Raw genomic sequence first — 13,864 nt, forward strand, 5'->3', positions numbered from 1 at the left:
AGGGGTGAAAAGTGAGTCTTCATAGGGCGACTGTCACAACTTATGGACCCAAACCTGGGTGATCTATCCATGACCAGGATGAAGCTTGGGTGAAACTAAGTGGAGGTCCGAACCGACTGATGTTGAAGAATCCCATGATGAGTTGTGGATAGGCCCGAAACGTGCCCCCCCCATCATAACTTATGCAACTATCACAACTTATGGACCCAAACCTGGGTGATCTATCCATGATCAGGATGAAGCTTGGGTGAAACTAAGTGAAGGTCCGAACCGACTGATGTTGAAGAATCAATGGATGAGTTGTGGTTAGGGGCGAAAAGTGAGTCTTCATAGGCGACTGTCACAACTTATGGACCCAAACCTGGGTGATCTATCCATGACCAGGATGAAGCTTGGGGGGCGCTGAGTGGAGGTCCGAAGCGGCTGTTGTTGAAGAATCAGACGATGAGATGTGGATAGGGGTGAAATACGCCCCCCCTATCACAACTTATGCAACTATCACAACTTATGGACCCAAACCTGGGTGATCTATCCATGACCAGGATGAAGCTTGGGTGAAACTAAGTGGAGGTCCGAACCGACTGATGTTGAAGAATCCGATGATGAGTTGTGGATAGGGGTGAAATGCGCCCCCCCTATCATAACTTATGCAACTATCACAACTTATGGACCCAAACCTGGGTGATCTATCCATGATCAGGATGAAGCTTGGGTGAAACTAAGTGGAGGTCCGAACCGACTGATGTTTAAGAATCAATGGATGAGTTGTGGTTAGGGGTGAAAAGTGAGTCTTCATAGGGCGACTGTCACAACTTATGGACCCAAACCTGGGTGATCTATCCATGACCAGGATGAAGCTTGGGTGAAACTAAGTGGAGGTCCGAAACGACTGATGTTGAAGAATCAGATGATGAGTTGTGGATAGGGGTGAAATACGCCCCCCCTATCACAACTTATGCAACTATCACAACTTATGGACCCAAACCTGGGTGATCTATCCATGACCAGGATGAAGCTTGGGTGAAACTAAGTGGAGGTCCGAACTGACTGATGTTGAAGAATCAGATGATGAGTTGTGGAGAGGGGTGAAATGCGCCCCCCCTATCACAACTTATGCAACTATCAGAACTTATGGACCCAAACCTAGGTGATCTATCCATGATCAGGATGAAGCTTGGGTGAAACTAAGTGGAGGTCCGAACCGACTGATGTTGAAGAATCAGCTGATGAGTTGTGGATAGGGGTGAAATGCGCCCCTATCACAACTTATGGACCCAAACCTGGGTGATCTATCCATGATCAGGATGAAGCTTGGGTGAAACTAAGTGGAGGTCCGAACCGACTGATATTTAAGAATCAGCGGATGAGTTGTGGTTAGGGGTGAAAAGTGAGTCTTCATAGGGCGATTGTCACAACTTATGGACCCAAACCTGGGCGCTCTATCCATGACTAGGATGAAGCTTGGGTGAAACTAAGTGGAGGTCCGAACCGACTGATGTTGAAGAATCAGCTGATGAGTTGTGGATAGGGGTGAAATGCGCCCCTATCACAACTTATGGACCCAAATCTGGGTGATCTATCCATGATCAGGATGAAGCTTGGGTGAAACTAAGTGGAGGTCCGAACCGACTGATGTTGAAGAATCAGATGATGAGTTGTGGTTAGGGGTAAAAAGTGAGTCTTCATAGGGCGACTGTCAGAACTTATGGATCCAAACCTGGGCTCTCTATCCATGACCAGGATGAAGCTTGGGTGAAACTAAGTGGAGGTCCAAACCGACTGATGTTGAAGAATCAGCTGATGAGTTGTGGATAGGGGTGAAATGCGCCCCTATCACAACTTATGGACCCAAATCTGGGTGATCTATCCATGATCAGGATGAAGCTTGGGTGAAACTAAGTGGAGGTCCGAACCGACTGATGTTTAAGAATCAGCGGATGAGTTGTGGTTAGGGGTGAAAAGTGAGTCTTCATAGGGCGACTGTCAGAACTTATGGACCCAAACTTGGGTGATCTATCCATGACCAGGATGAAGCTTGGGTGAAACTAAGTGGAGGTCCGAACCGACTGATGTTGAAGAATCAGCTGATGAGTTGTGGATAGGGGTGAAATGCCCCCCCCCCAACTCTCAAGTTATCCTCAGCAATATAGATCAACAAAATCTTGGTCCAATCGGACTGACTAATCAGTGTAAGTTAAAAAGTCAAAGACATATATTTAATTGAAAAATAAGAGCTAAAAGATAGGTCTGTAATTTTTTTTGTTGTGCCAATACAATGAGTAAGAAAAGGTTGAGATGAATTTCCATTATGAAAGAGAGTATCATTTAAGTCAATATTTGGAAAGCATAGTATTCAAATTTTGATGGATACTTACAACTTGGTCTCCTTAAAAGAAGATTAAATTTTTAAAGCTGTATTGAAAGGAATATCTTGTCATGGATTTTAAGAGCGTTAGAACCCTTGGTTCTAACTAGAAAGGGAGAGAGTAATAAGGAAAGAGATGGAGTTGGAGAGATGCATAGAATGGGAATGAGACAATTAGAATGGATGAAAGAATGAGAATGAAAGAGAGAGTAAGAGAGTGGGACAGAGTGAGAGGAAATAGAAAGAGTTAGATTGTGGGAGAGAGTATACGGGAAAGTGTTGGGATATGTCAACCCCCCAACTACGTGAATGCAAGAAAGGGGGGTTGGCAAACCCTCCTCAAAGAAAGGGGGCGCATGGAAACCAAAGCGTGCCCCCTCTCTGTTATCATTTTGTGTGGAAAGGGCGCATTTGGGGCATATTTCCTTCTTATTTAAAGTGGTTTTACAACTGCCAAGTGGGTCCTTGTTCATTCTTATTGTCACATTCTCTCTTACCTCTCTCTCGGTTCTTTGTCTCCATTACTTTGCAGTGGTTATCCCTTGTCTTAAGAGTTCAAGATGGAGCTCCTCTACTCTGACATCGATAAGCCTACGCGCAACACCAAGAGCCTTGGACGTTGACGTCATGACAGTGACATATGAAAGTTCTGATTATCTATCTCGATAGGCGATCATATTGATCCTGTCGGGGTAGTTATATTCCACATTTTACCATAGCATCTTTGGGTTTCTTTGAACAAGTGGCATTAAAGCTAGGTGATTGTTTTATTCAGACTTGGTATGGAATCATCATCATCTCATTTTGACGTTGAGACTCTAGATTCTTTGTTCAAATTTAACTTGTAGCAACAGGGGGTACGATCTGTTGATCCAAAAGGATTTTACATTCTCCTTGAATGGTCGTAGCCTGATAATGTTATGTCAGCTGATTGGCACAAGTTTCAGCAAAAAGCTTCAAGCACCATTCTGTCGTATTTGTTCGATAGTGCTCTTTACCCTGTTCTTGGTGGTAATGATCTTGTAGTGATTTGGGACAAATTGGCAAAATGCTTTGCATCAATAGTTGATGTTGAACAAGTTGGCATTGAAGAGAATATTTTTTGGGCCACATATGGCTAAAGGTACTAATTTACATGTTCATATTGATTGTTTTAATCAGTTGATTACATATATGATGAAGATAAAGGAGGTGTTCCATCACAAGAACTAAGTTATATCTCTGCTTGTTTCTCTTCTCGAGTTGTATGATCACCTCGTGACATCTTGTTGCATGGAACCAAAGCACCAAGTCTTTAGGATGTTATTACAACCTTGATAGTAAATTATCAATTGAAAAAAATGAGCTAAATATACTCATTGAGAGCACATTTCATGAAGAATGGAAAGGAACATCAAAAAGCCACAACGAGTAGGGGAAGTTAGGAGTGAAGAACCATCGGTTGAAGTCTAGGACCAATTTGTTGAAGATTGTGACAAGTGACAAGCATTATGAGATAGGAGATCTAATGGGAGATTGTCTAAAGTTGATAAATGGGAAGGTGGTTGTTGGTGAGATGAGCACTGCTAATGTTGTGAGGGCTGAGGAGAATAGTGATGGAGATGGCTATTCTTTCTTGATGACCTCCATTATATTAATAGACTCGTAGATTGTGGATTCTGGTTGCTCATATGATTTATGTCCTCACGCTGAGTGGTTTTACTCTTATTTGAGTGTTTCAACAGTAGTTTGAATCGGAACACCACTTCTTGTAGGATCACTGGCATAGGAACGGTGAAGATTCAAACGTTTGATGGAGCAGTCAAAATATTAGGAAATGTGTGGCATGTATCAGAGCTACGGCAAAATTTGGGCCCAATGGATGCACTTTCAAGCCATTCATGGTGATGAAGAGGATACATCTATGATAAATATTTACAAGATTATAAGGAGCACTATGACAGGTAGAGTTGAAGTTGCTACACCACTGAGCCAATGAAACATGATACACTCTTGTGGTACTTGTATTTAGGCCATAGGAGTTAGAGTAACATGATACACTCTTGTGGAACTACCTGGTGTGCAAGCTTACTACTTGGATTTTTGCATATATTGTGTCAAGGGCAAACAATGCATGGTGACACAATGCATGGTGACATTCAAGGTGGCAAAGTGTGACGCAAGAGGTGTTATGGATTATATTCATGCTAATGTGTGGGGACCTGTTGATGTGATGAGCCAAGGAGGTAAGTATTTTCTGACCTTTGTTAATGATTTTCTAGAAACTTTTTGGTTTATTACTCAAAGCACAAGTCGGAGGTCATCTCACAAATCAATACTTGGTGCGTAAGAGAAAGATCAAGATCTTGAAATTTCTTAATTTCAAAAACCAAATGGAAAGAAAGATCAAGACATTGAAAACTAAAAATCTCACAAAATTTAAAATTTCTAAATTTGATAATTTCTGTGTAGAGCATTGGATTTTGTGCAGAGCATGAAGAAGACCCCTCAACACAATGGCATTAAAGAAGGCATGAACCGCACCATTGAAGAGAGAGCAAGGTGTTTTCAGTTGAATGCAAATATGCCCACGGAGGCATATTTCTGATGGCGGTGTATTTGGTTAATAGGTCACCAACTTCCGCTCTTGATGTGAAGGTGGTTGAGGAGGTATGGATTGGAAAACCTGTGGTCTATTCCATAGTACATGTATTTAGATGCCTAGGTTATGTCCTAAAATTTTCTAATGAGAGATCAGAGCTTGATACAAAGTCTACGAAGTGCATCTTCTTGTGGTATAGCAATGGAGTGAAGGGCTATTGGCTTTGGGATCCATAAGGCACAAAAGATTGTGTTCAACAGAAATATAGTTTTTGATGAAAATACATGGTGAATCATTCTGATGAACATGGGGTCAGAATTCTAGTGGAGTCAATGTCCACAATAGGACGGGTGGTGGTGGAGAATGTGCATACTCCACCCAGTTCAATTGATGGTGGAGTATCAATTGAAGAAGCCATAGAGATTTGTGAGAGCATTGCTGATAGGTGGACAATGCATGAGATGAGGACGCATGTGTGTCTTGATGACTATGTGACTATTGTTTTGTTTACAGAAGATGGAAAACCATTATCTTTCAAGGAGAAATTGAATTGCCTCGAGAAGGAGAAATGGCCACAGGCAATATCCAAGGAGCACACATGCTTGGACAATAACCAAACATTGGAGTTGGTAGAGCTCACAATTGGGAAGCAAGGCATTGGATACAAGTAGGTATTTAAGAAGAAGGTGCCACTTTCTGATGTACAACAACCATCATAGAATGTCCATTTTGTAGCAAAGAGCTTTCCTTAGAAAGAGGGAGTGGATTATGTTGAAATCTTCTCACTTGTTCTGAAACACACATCTATTCATATGGTGTTAGCCATTGTTGCACATGAGGACTTGGAGTTGGTCTACCAAAAGGCTTTGTTTCACTAGGGTCAAAGAACCTTATGTTTAGATTGAGGAAGTCCTTGTATCGGGTGAAGCAGTTCTTCGAGGTAGTGGTACAAGAAGTTTGATTCATACATGACGCACATTGACTATTCTAGATACGAGTTTGATTAATGCATCTACATGAAGATGTGTGATGATGGCTCTCCTATTTATTTGATGTTTCGTGCTCCATGCTTCAAAGAATTTACATGAGATTGCACAAAATTAAAGGCATTGTTGAGAAGGGAGTTTAAAATGAAGGATCTTAGTTCTGAAAACAAGATCTTTGGAATGGAGATTTATAGAGACCCTGTGATAGGTCATATGTGATTGACTCAAAGGAGTTATTCTGAGAAGATTGTTGACCCGTTTGGTATGAGCAATTCTAAAGTAGTTAACACTCCTCTACCTATCCATTTCAGGTTGTCTATTTCTAAGAGACCCGAAGCTGTTGAAAACATCATGGAAGTAAAGTTGATTCCGTATGCTAGTGTTGTTGGTTCTCTCATGTATGTTATGGTTTGCACAAGACTAGATATCACTCACGTAATTTGACCAATGAGTAGCTTTACAAGCAGAGGGAAATAACATTAGAGCGATGTGAAATGGATTCTTTGATATTTCAAGGGCACAATTGACATGTGACTACTGTTTGACAAAGGATGTTCACTTTCAATATGTGGTTATGCTCATGGTGATTTTACAAGTGAACATTGACAATCGAAGATCCACAAATAGTAATGTATTTATTGTGGCTGGTGGACCTATAAGCTAAAAGTCGACACTTCAACTGACTATTCCATTGTCTACAATAGAGACGGACTACATGGCAGCAACTAAAGCAGCTAAGGAGGCATGGTGGTTGAAGTATTTATTCAAAGAACTTAGTATTTCTCAAAGCGGAGTTCCTCTGTTATAAAAAAATCAGAATGCTACTTGCTCGGCAAAGAAACAGGACGCACGAGCGAAGCACATTGGTGTGCAGCACCTCAAGATCCAGGAGTTGTTGAATTCTAAGATTATTCTTCAGAAGGTGCACACAGAGGAGAATGCCACTGATATCTTGATGAAGGTTGTCACGATGGAGAAGTTCAAACATTGATTGGACTTGTTGCACATTGAAGGTATCTTGATGGAGGTTGGGCACTTACGGCGCAGGGAAGTAACAAGAATACCTTGAGCGACTAAGTGGTCTGCTAATGTGGACTTTGTCAAGGGCATGTCAGCTCCCCCACCGTGGGAATTTGAGAGAAGGCATCTTAAGTGGTCAAACCACCCTCAATGAGAGGGGGCGCATGAAAATTGAAGTGCATACCTCTCTCTCTAGTCATTTTATGAGGAAAGGCCCATTCAGGGCCCATTTGGTCCTTATTAAAAGGGTTTCACCCCCCTGAACAATAATATGCTTTCACAGCCGCCAAGAGGTTTCTTGTTCATTCTTCTTGTCTCTTCCCTCATTCTCCCTTGGTTTATTGTCTTCACTATCCTGTGGTGATTACTCCCTTGTCTTAGGAGTTCAATGTGGAACTCCTCTACTGCAGTATACAACAAGCCTACACATAACACAAAGAGCCTTGCACGGTCATGCTAGTGACATACAGAGATTATTATTATCTATCTCGATACATTGTCATATTGATCTTGTATGGGTTGTTATATTCATTTTACCATAGCATATTGGGATTTCTTCAAACAACTGGCTATAAGATTTGTGATGGGAGGGAGGGAGAGATTGTGAGTGGATGAGAAAGGTGGATAGAGGAAAAGAGTTGAGGGAAAAATATGGAGCTAGAGGTCAAGAGTATGAGGGAAAGATAAAGAGGTGGAGAGAGAGACACAAATGTATTGAGATAAAGAATGAAAGGGAAATAGAGAGATGGCAATTGAGAGAGGGAGAGAGTGAAAACGAGAAGGGGATAAAGAGCGAGAATAAGAGGGAAAGATATAGAATTAGAGAGCCAGAGGATGATGGAAAGATATAGACATAGAGAGAGAGCCGGTGAGAGAGGTCGGAGGGGGCAGCGGAGAGAGAGAGAGAGAGAGAGAGAGCGAAAGAGAGAGAGAGAGAGAGAGAGAGAGAGAGAGAGAGAAAGAGGGAGAGAGAGAGAAAGAGAGAGAAAAAGAGGGAGAGAGAGAGAGAGAGAGAGAGAGAGAGAGAGAGAGAGAGAGAGGGAGAGAGAGAAATAGAGAGAGAGAGGGCGGAGGGGGGGCAGCGGAGAGAGAGAGAGAGAGAAATATAGAGGGAGAGAGGTCGGAGGGGGGGCAGCGGAGAGAGAGAGAGAGAGAGAGGGGGGTGGGGGAGGGGGAGAGAGAGAGAGAGGTGGATGTTGGAGGGGGAGAGAGAGAGAGGTGGAGGTCAGAGGGGGGCCAGTGGAGAGAGAGAGAGGTGGATGTTGGAGGGGGAGAGAGAGAAACAGAGAGAAAGGTGGATGTTAGAGGGGGGGAGAGAGAGAGAGGGGGGGGTGGGAGGGAGAGAGAGAGAGGTGGATGGTGGAGAGAGAGAGAGAGGTGGTCGGAGGGGGAGAGAGAGAGGTGGAGGTCGGAGAGAGAGAGAGAGAGAGAGAGGTGGAGGTCGGAGGGGGAGAGACAGAGAGGTGGAGGTCGGAGAGAGAGAGAGAGGTGGAAGTCGGAGGGAGAGAGAGAGAGAGGGGGAGGTTGGAGGGAGAGAGAGAGAGAGAGAGAGAGAGGCAGGAAGAGAGAGAGGGAGGCATGGCTGCACGGGAGAGGGGGGGGAGGAGAGAGAGGGGGGAGGCCACAGGGAAAGAGGGGGTTAGGGGAGGGAGGGAGGGGGGGGGCAGGGGAGAGGGAGCGAGGAGAGTAAGTGAGTGAGGGAGAGAGGGAGGGAGAGGAGGGCGGGGGGAGAGAGAGAGGGAGATCCCCGTTCTCTTTCTCTCTTTCTCCCTATTTTAGTGTAAAAATAATCTATACTACTATCATAGGAATACATGTGCACTTCTGGCCTCTGTTTGTCTGGCAAAAGAGTAAGAGAGAAGAGAGAGAATGAGAGAGAGGCGAGAGAGAGAGAGAAGCAGCAGCCGATTATAGAAAACTGTTTTACACAGTTACAGAAGCGGAGGGCATCGGGGTCAACTGGAAAGCACGTTCATCAGAAAGCAGTCATTAATTGGAACTACGTGCTTTCTCGGAAAGTCTGGGAGGGAGAGAGAGCAGAGGGGTTCAACTGCAGCGCACGTTCTCTCTCTAAATGAAGGCCCTCAAAGATCGTGTGTTTCTTCATGTTCTCGACTGGGTCTTGCTTGACGCCCAGCGTAGACCAAACTGCACTCTTGCCCGCCTCGCCGCGGTCAAAAATTCTCAACGTCTTGGGATTCCATAGCGACTTCTCCGCGTTCATTTCTTCAGCCAGTTGGCCGGAGTCCCTACAGTGCTTCCCCAAAGTCGGCCCAAAACAAGGAAACAATAACACTTTGCAGGAACTCCAAGTCTGGAAGGAGCCCGGCAGTGGAGGCATTCTCATGACTTCTCTCTCTCTCATGACTAATCCAGCGAACGACATCAGGGAGGGGAAGAGGATCTTCCTCTCCGGGCAAGGTTCGTGGTGACCTGAGCCAAAGACTGGAGATTGCAACGGACGATAGTGTCTGCAAAAAAACAAGTCTCCACTGGCGGAATGTTGACGACGTACGACTACGCGCCTTCACCAGCGACCTGATTTTGTGATACGTAAAAAGTTCTTATTAGCAATGGCGCATCATTCACCGCATGGTGAGTGAAATTCGTCTCAGCGAGATCATTCTTCTCTGGATTTTTAAAATTTTCTTGATGCAATTAACTAGATTATTTTTTATGAATTTCCCAAATTTGGGCCTCTCCTTGAAGATGGAAGTTTATAGATTTATCTTTTTGTGAAATTTAGCCCTTTTTCTTTGAAAGATGTTATCCTAGATCGGTTGGTTATGATACATGTCTCTCCTCTCTTCGTACGCTGAATATCTGTTAGGATTCACGGATTATACGCAAGAGAGAGGTAGACACGCATAAGCAGAGTTTTGATTTGAAGAAATTGATAGATCAAAAAACAAACAAACATACCTTCCATTTGGATCTCTTCTTCTTTCTCCTGAGGATGGAGGGTCCTTCTTGATCCTTCACCGAGGAGCTTCTTCCTCGAGGACGATGGCACCTTGGGGACTCCTCTCGATGGTGGACCATGGGGACCCGAAACCCCTTAAAAAGAATCCCAACGGGATTCGAAAGGGTGGCAGTTGCAAGCCCCTCCATCAAGGGCTTGCAACCGCCGGTATACCAAAGGTTGCAACCGTTAAAAACAACGGTTGTAGCCCACTTTAATGGAGGAATTCCAACAGAAATACATCTTGCTTGTGATTTCAGGGGCTTTCTATAGAGCGAAAGGGGATTTGGATCCGCGATGAGATTGTCGGGCTGCTTGAATCAGGCTCCATGACTAACAAGATCTTCGTCTTCCCCATCTGCAGAAATCAAGTGAATTGGTGAATTCATGGAAGATTTGCGAGCTGCTGTCATTTTGACGCTCAGGATGGGCAGCAACCCCTGCGATAACGCCTTGGAAATCACTCAGATGAAGCTGATAACTGATACAGGAAGATTGTTCTCCGCTTCAAACTCAAGTTTAGGTGGGAAATCGGAGATCCTAATAACAGAAGAGATCGCGATTGATGTTAGCAATCAAAGATTGCGGCCTGCTTCAAACTCAAGTTTGGGCTGGAAATTTTTTGCCAGGGACGGCAGCCAAGTTCATGATGATAAGACCATATGAATAGAAAAGATCAAGGTTTATGAAAGTAATGAAAGATTACTGCTAGATTCAAACACAACTTCTGGCAGCCAAGTTCATCAAACCAAGACCATAAGAACAGAAGAGATCGATGTTTGTGTTAATAATGAAAGATTAATGCTTGATTAAAACACAACTTCCGGCAGCCAGGTTCATCAGAGCAAGATCATAAGAACAGAAGAGGTCGATGTTTGTGTAAGTAATGAAAGATTAGTGCTCGATTCAAATACGTTTTCAAGCAGCCAAGTACTTGAAACTGAGATCATAAGAACAAAAGAGATGAGTTGCAGAAATAAAAGCAGGGGCGTTAGCGACTGCAGTAGCAGCCTGCCAGAGGATTTTACGGATGAAAGCAGGAGCTAGAGGCGATTAATGTGGTCTGCTCTTCCATGGAGTGTGAAAAGATCAACGCCATTACATAAGATTCGAGCATGGGAGGAGAAGGGAATCTCTGTAATCTGATGTTGTCTCGGCCACCTTTATGGGGCTACGCTTCTGTTTGCAGAAGGAGAGCAGAGATGGAAGGCGCTTTCTCTGCCGCCCCATTCTTCTCACGGGTCAGTGGCGAAAATGCAGAGTGGCCCCTCTCCTGCCCATTTCTTTGGAGTTTACGACGGCCATGGAGGTGCCCAGGTTGGTTTGACCTATCTCTATCTTTATTTCTCTCTTTCTCTCTCTACCTCTAGCTCACACAATCTCTCTCTCGCTTTCTAACTCTCTCATACTATCTTCTATCAAAATCTCTCTCACACTTAATCTTCTTCAATAAAATATATCTATTTTTCATTAAAATACATTTTCAGAAAGTAGATTCAAAATCTCAGAAAATAGCTGCAGAAGTCAACAGAATCTGTTGTTGATCCATTTTCAGCAGAAAGTAGATAAAATAGATTCAATTTCAAAAAATGGATTCAAAATGTTAGTCGCTTCTTCCGCTTCCTCTTCCTCTTCTTCTTCCTCTTCCTCTTCCTCTTCTTCTTTCTCTTCTTCTTCTTCTTCTTCTTCTTCTTCTTCTTCCTCTTCCGCTTCTTCTTCTTCTTCTTCTTCTTCTTCTCCTCTTCTTCTTCTTCCAACGAGAGAAAGGTGATGCGGCGTTGAGGAGAGAGAATAACGGCGCGAATAGGGTTTGATGTGATATTCTCATGCTATTTATACCCGCCACGAGAGAGGATCCACATACCCGTTCATCCACATCTGGTGAGCCTGCAACCCCACCGTCCGTTAGACCAGATCAACGAGAACGCACCGTGCATCGATAAGCAGATGGTCTTATCGGAGTAAAACTTTGATATTCCGCCAACGAACTTACTTCAAAGTAGTCTACAAGGTTGTGGGAGCTCCGCCCGAGCTGGCCTGCGTAGATGACTTGGCCCCCCAACTTCATCAACAGCAGCTGTGCAGATTGATGAACGGTGTGAAAAGCTCATAACAGGAAGAGATGATTATTGATGTATCGACGGAAAGAGAGGCATAAACGGAAGCGGAAGAGGCTAACCTCGTCAAAAGATTCGAATATGTCAATGCTGGGCTGATGGATCGTGCAGACGACGGTTCTTCCGGTGTTCACGGTGTTCCTCACAGTCCGCATGACGATGGCGGCCGATCGAGCATCGAGGCCTGGGGTCGGCTCGTCCATGAAGATAATGGATGGGTTGGCGACTAGCTTAACGGCTACGGTGAACCGCTTCCTTTGCTCAGTCGAGAGGCCGTTAACTCCGGGAAGGCCCACGAGGGCATCCCTCAGCATGTCCAGCTGGGGAAGAGAAGAGAAGAGAAGAGAAGACGAGAATAAAAGAGAAGAGAAGAGAGGATGCGGAGAGGGGCGGCGTCAACGGCGGAGGAAGAGAGGCGGCGTCGACGGCGGACGGAGAGGGGCGGCGTCGACGGCGGGGGAAAAGAGGCGGCGTTGACGGCGGCGGAAGAGGGGCGGCATCGGCGGCGGCAGACGGGCGGCATCGACGGCGGCAGACGGGTGGCGTCGACGGCGAACGCCGGCGGGCGGCGTCGGCGGCGGCCGGAAACGCGCGGCGGCGGCGGCCGGATGCGGGCGGCGGCGGCCGGATGCGGGCAGCGGCGGCCAGAAGCGGGCGGCGGCGGGGGACGAATTCGGCCGGCGGCGGGAGAAGGAGTCGGGCGGCGGTGTGGGCGTTGACGGCGGCCATCACCCTTTGACCGGCGGTGGGGAAAAAAAAATTTGGACGCCAAGTGGCGACGTCTCATTCGTCCGGCCTATTTTTTTTACAAATTTGAAAGTTCGGGCTACTTTCTTTACAAAAGTGAAAGTTGGGGCTCTTTCATAGTATTTGCCCTAGTTATTTATATCACATTACCTCGGGAATGCCACCTGTTCAGCAACGGTTCGTGTGTTCGCGAACCGTTCGCGAACACGTTTCTGTCCGAATTTTCATGTTCGTGTTCGTGTTCGTTCGTTGGCATGTTCGCGAACGAACAAAATTTTTCTTCCCAACCATAACCATTTTAAAAAAGCGTAGCGTTAGTGTTCGAACACGAACGAACCAAACACGAACACGAACCGAGTTTTTCATAAGTTCATTTGTCGTCGAACGGTGTTCGTTCGACGACGAAACACGAACTTCCCATCCCTACCCAATGTTCAAATCGATTAGCCACAGGCTGTTCGATTAGAATGGTTAGAATAAATGGACTAAATAAATAAGTATAGTAAATTAAGTCGCATGTATAATTGCACAGATTCTCATCAACAAAATATGTATACTTGCGTTCTGCGTCCCGCGTTCTGCGTCGTGATTGCTGGGAGAAGTAGGATCTTTACCTTCTGAGATCTGGTGCTCGTTCGAGGTATGTTGGCTCAAGATCGAGGTAAGGCCCTCAGGCCCGACAACTTCTGGCGGGTATAATTGTTGAATCTGAGTTTCATAGTTTTTTCCTCTGTCCTTTTTAAAGAGGGCGAGCTTTGTCCTGCAGGTTCTGACCGGGGTGCAAGGAGCACAGGCAGGCGAGCAAGAAGCTGGATCTATGGCGGCTGGCGGGAGTTTTTGATAATCCACCTGACGAGATTCTCTTACAGCCGCCGAACCAATGATAAGCTGGAGACTTTCGTAGATTTCCCTGTCCGCGACTTCGACCTCTCATCCTAGGTGACACGCTCCTCAGCCGGGGACAACGGCCACCGCACCCACTACGCGATCTTGGCCTTCAGCAACCATTACCTCTGCATGGGCGGCACCCACTGCACCGCCTTCGTCCACGTACCCCCCTACCCTGATTTTATTTTGCCTTTTTCA

The 13,864-nt window shown here is 45.2% G+C and overlaps 1 protein-coding gene across 2 annotated transcripts; it reads right to left on the reverse strand.

The window, feature by feature from the left end:
• Positions 1-10,254: 10,254 nt before the first annotated feature.
• Positions 10,255-12,850, reverse strand: LOC144703167 (ABC transporter G family member 48-like). 2 transcript variants are annotated; one of them, XM_078575275.1, is made up of 3 exons: positions 12,094-12,850; positions 11,908-11,991; positions 10,258-11,801 (listed from the first exon to the last, which is right to left on the reverse strand). In XM_078575275.1, exons 1-3 carry the CDS (start codon positions 12,343-12,345, stop codon positions 11,748-11,750), a joined length of 390 nt encoding a protein of 129 aa, XP_078431401.1. In that variant the 5' UTR covers positions 12,346-12,850; the 3' UTR covers positions 10,258-11,747. The 2 variants fall into 2 exon arrangements, with proteins under 2 accessions (XP_078431400.1, XP_078431401.1); XM_078575274.1 differs by having other exon boundaries at positions 10,255-11,991.
• Positions 12,851-13,864: the final 1,014 nt, after the last annotated feature.

Source organism: Wolffia australiana, chromosome 5, assembly GCF_029677425.1.
Source record: "Wolffia australiana isolate 7733 chromosome 5, ASM2967742v1".
Classification (NCBI taxonomy): Eukaryota; Viridiplantae; Streptophyta; class Magnoliopsida; order Alismatales; family Araceae; genus Wolffia; species Wolffia australiana.

Excerpts from the sequence above, each read along its gene's own strand:
- LOC144703167 (XM_078575274.1), bottom strand. The coding sequence starts at position 12,345 with ATGCTGAGGGATGCCCTCGTGGGCCTTCCCGGAGTTAACGGCCTCTCG. Across the intron at positions 11,992-12,093 it reads TATTCGAATCTTTTGACGAG|CTGCTGTTGATGAAGTTGGG; the intron begins GTTAGCCTCTTC and ends CAATCTGCACAG.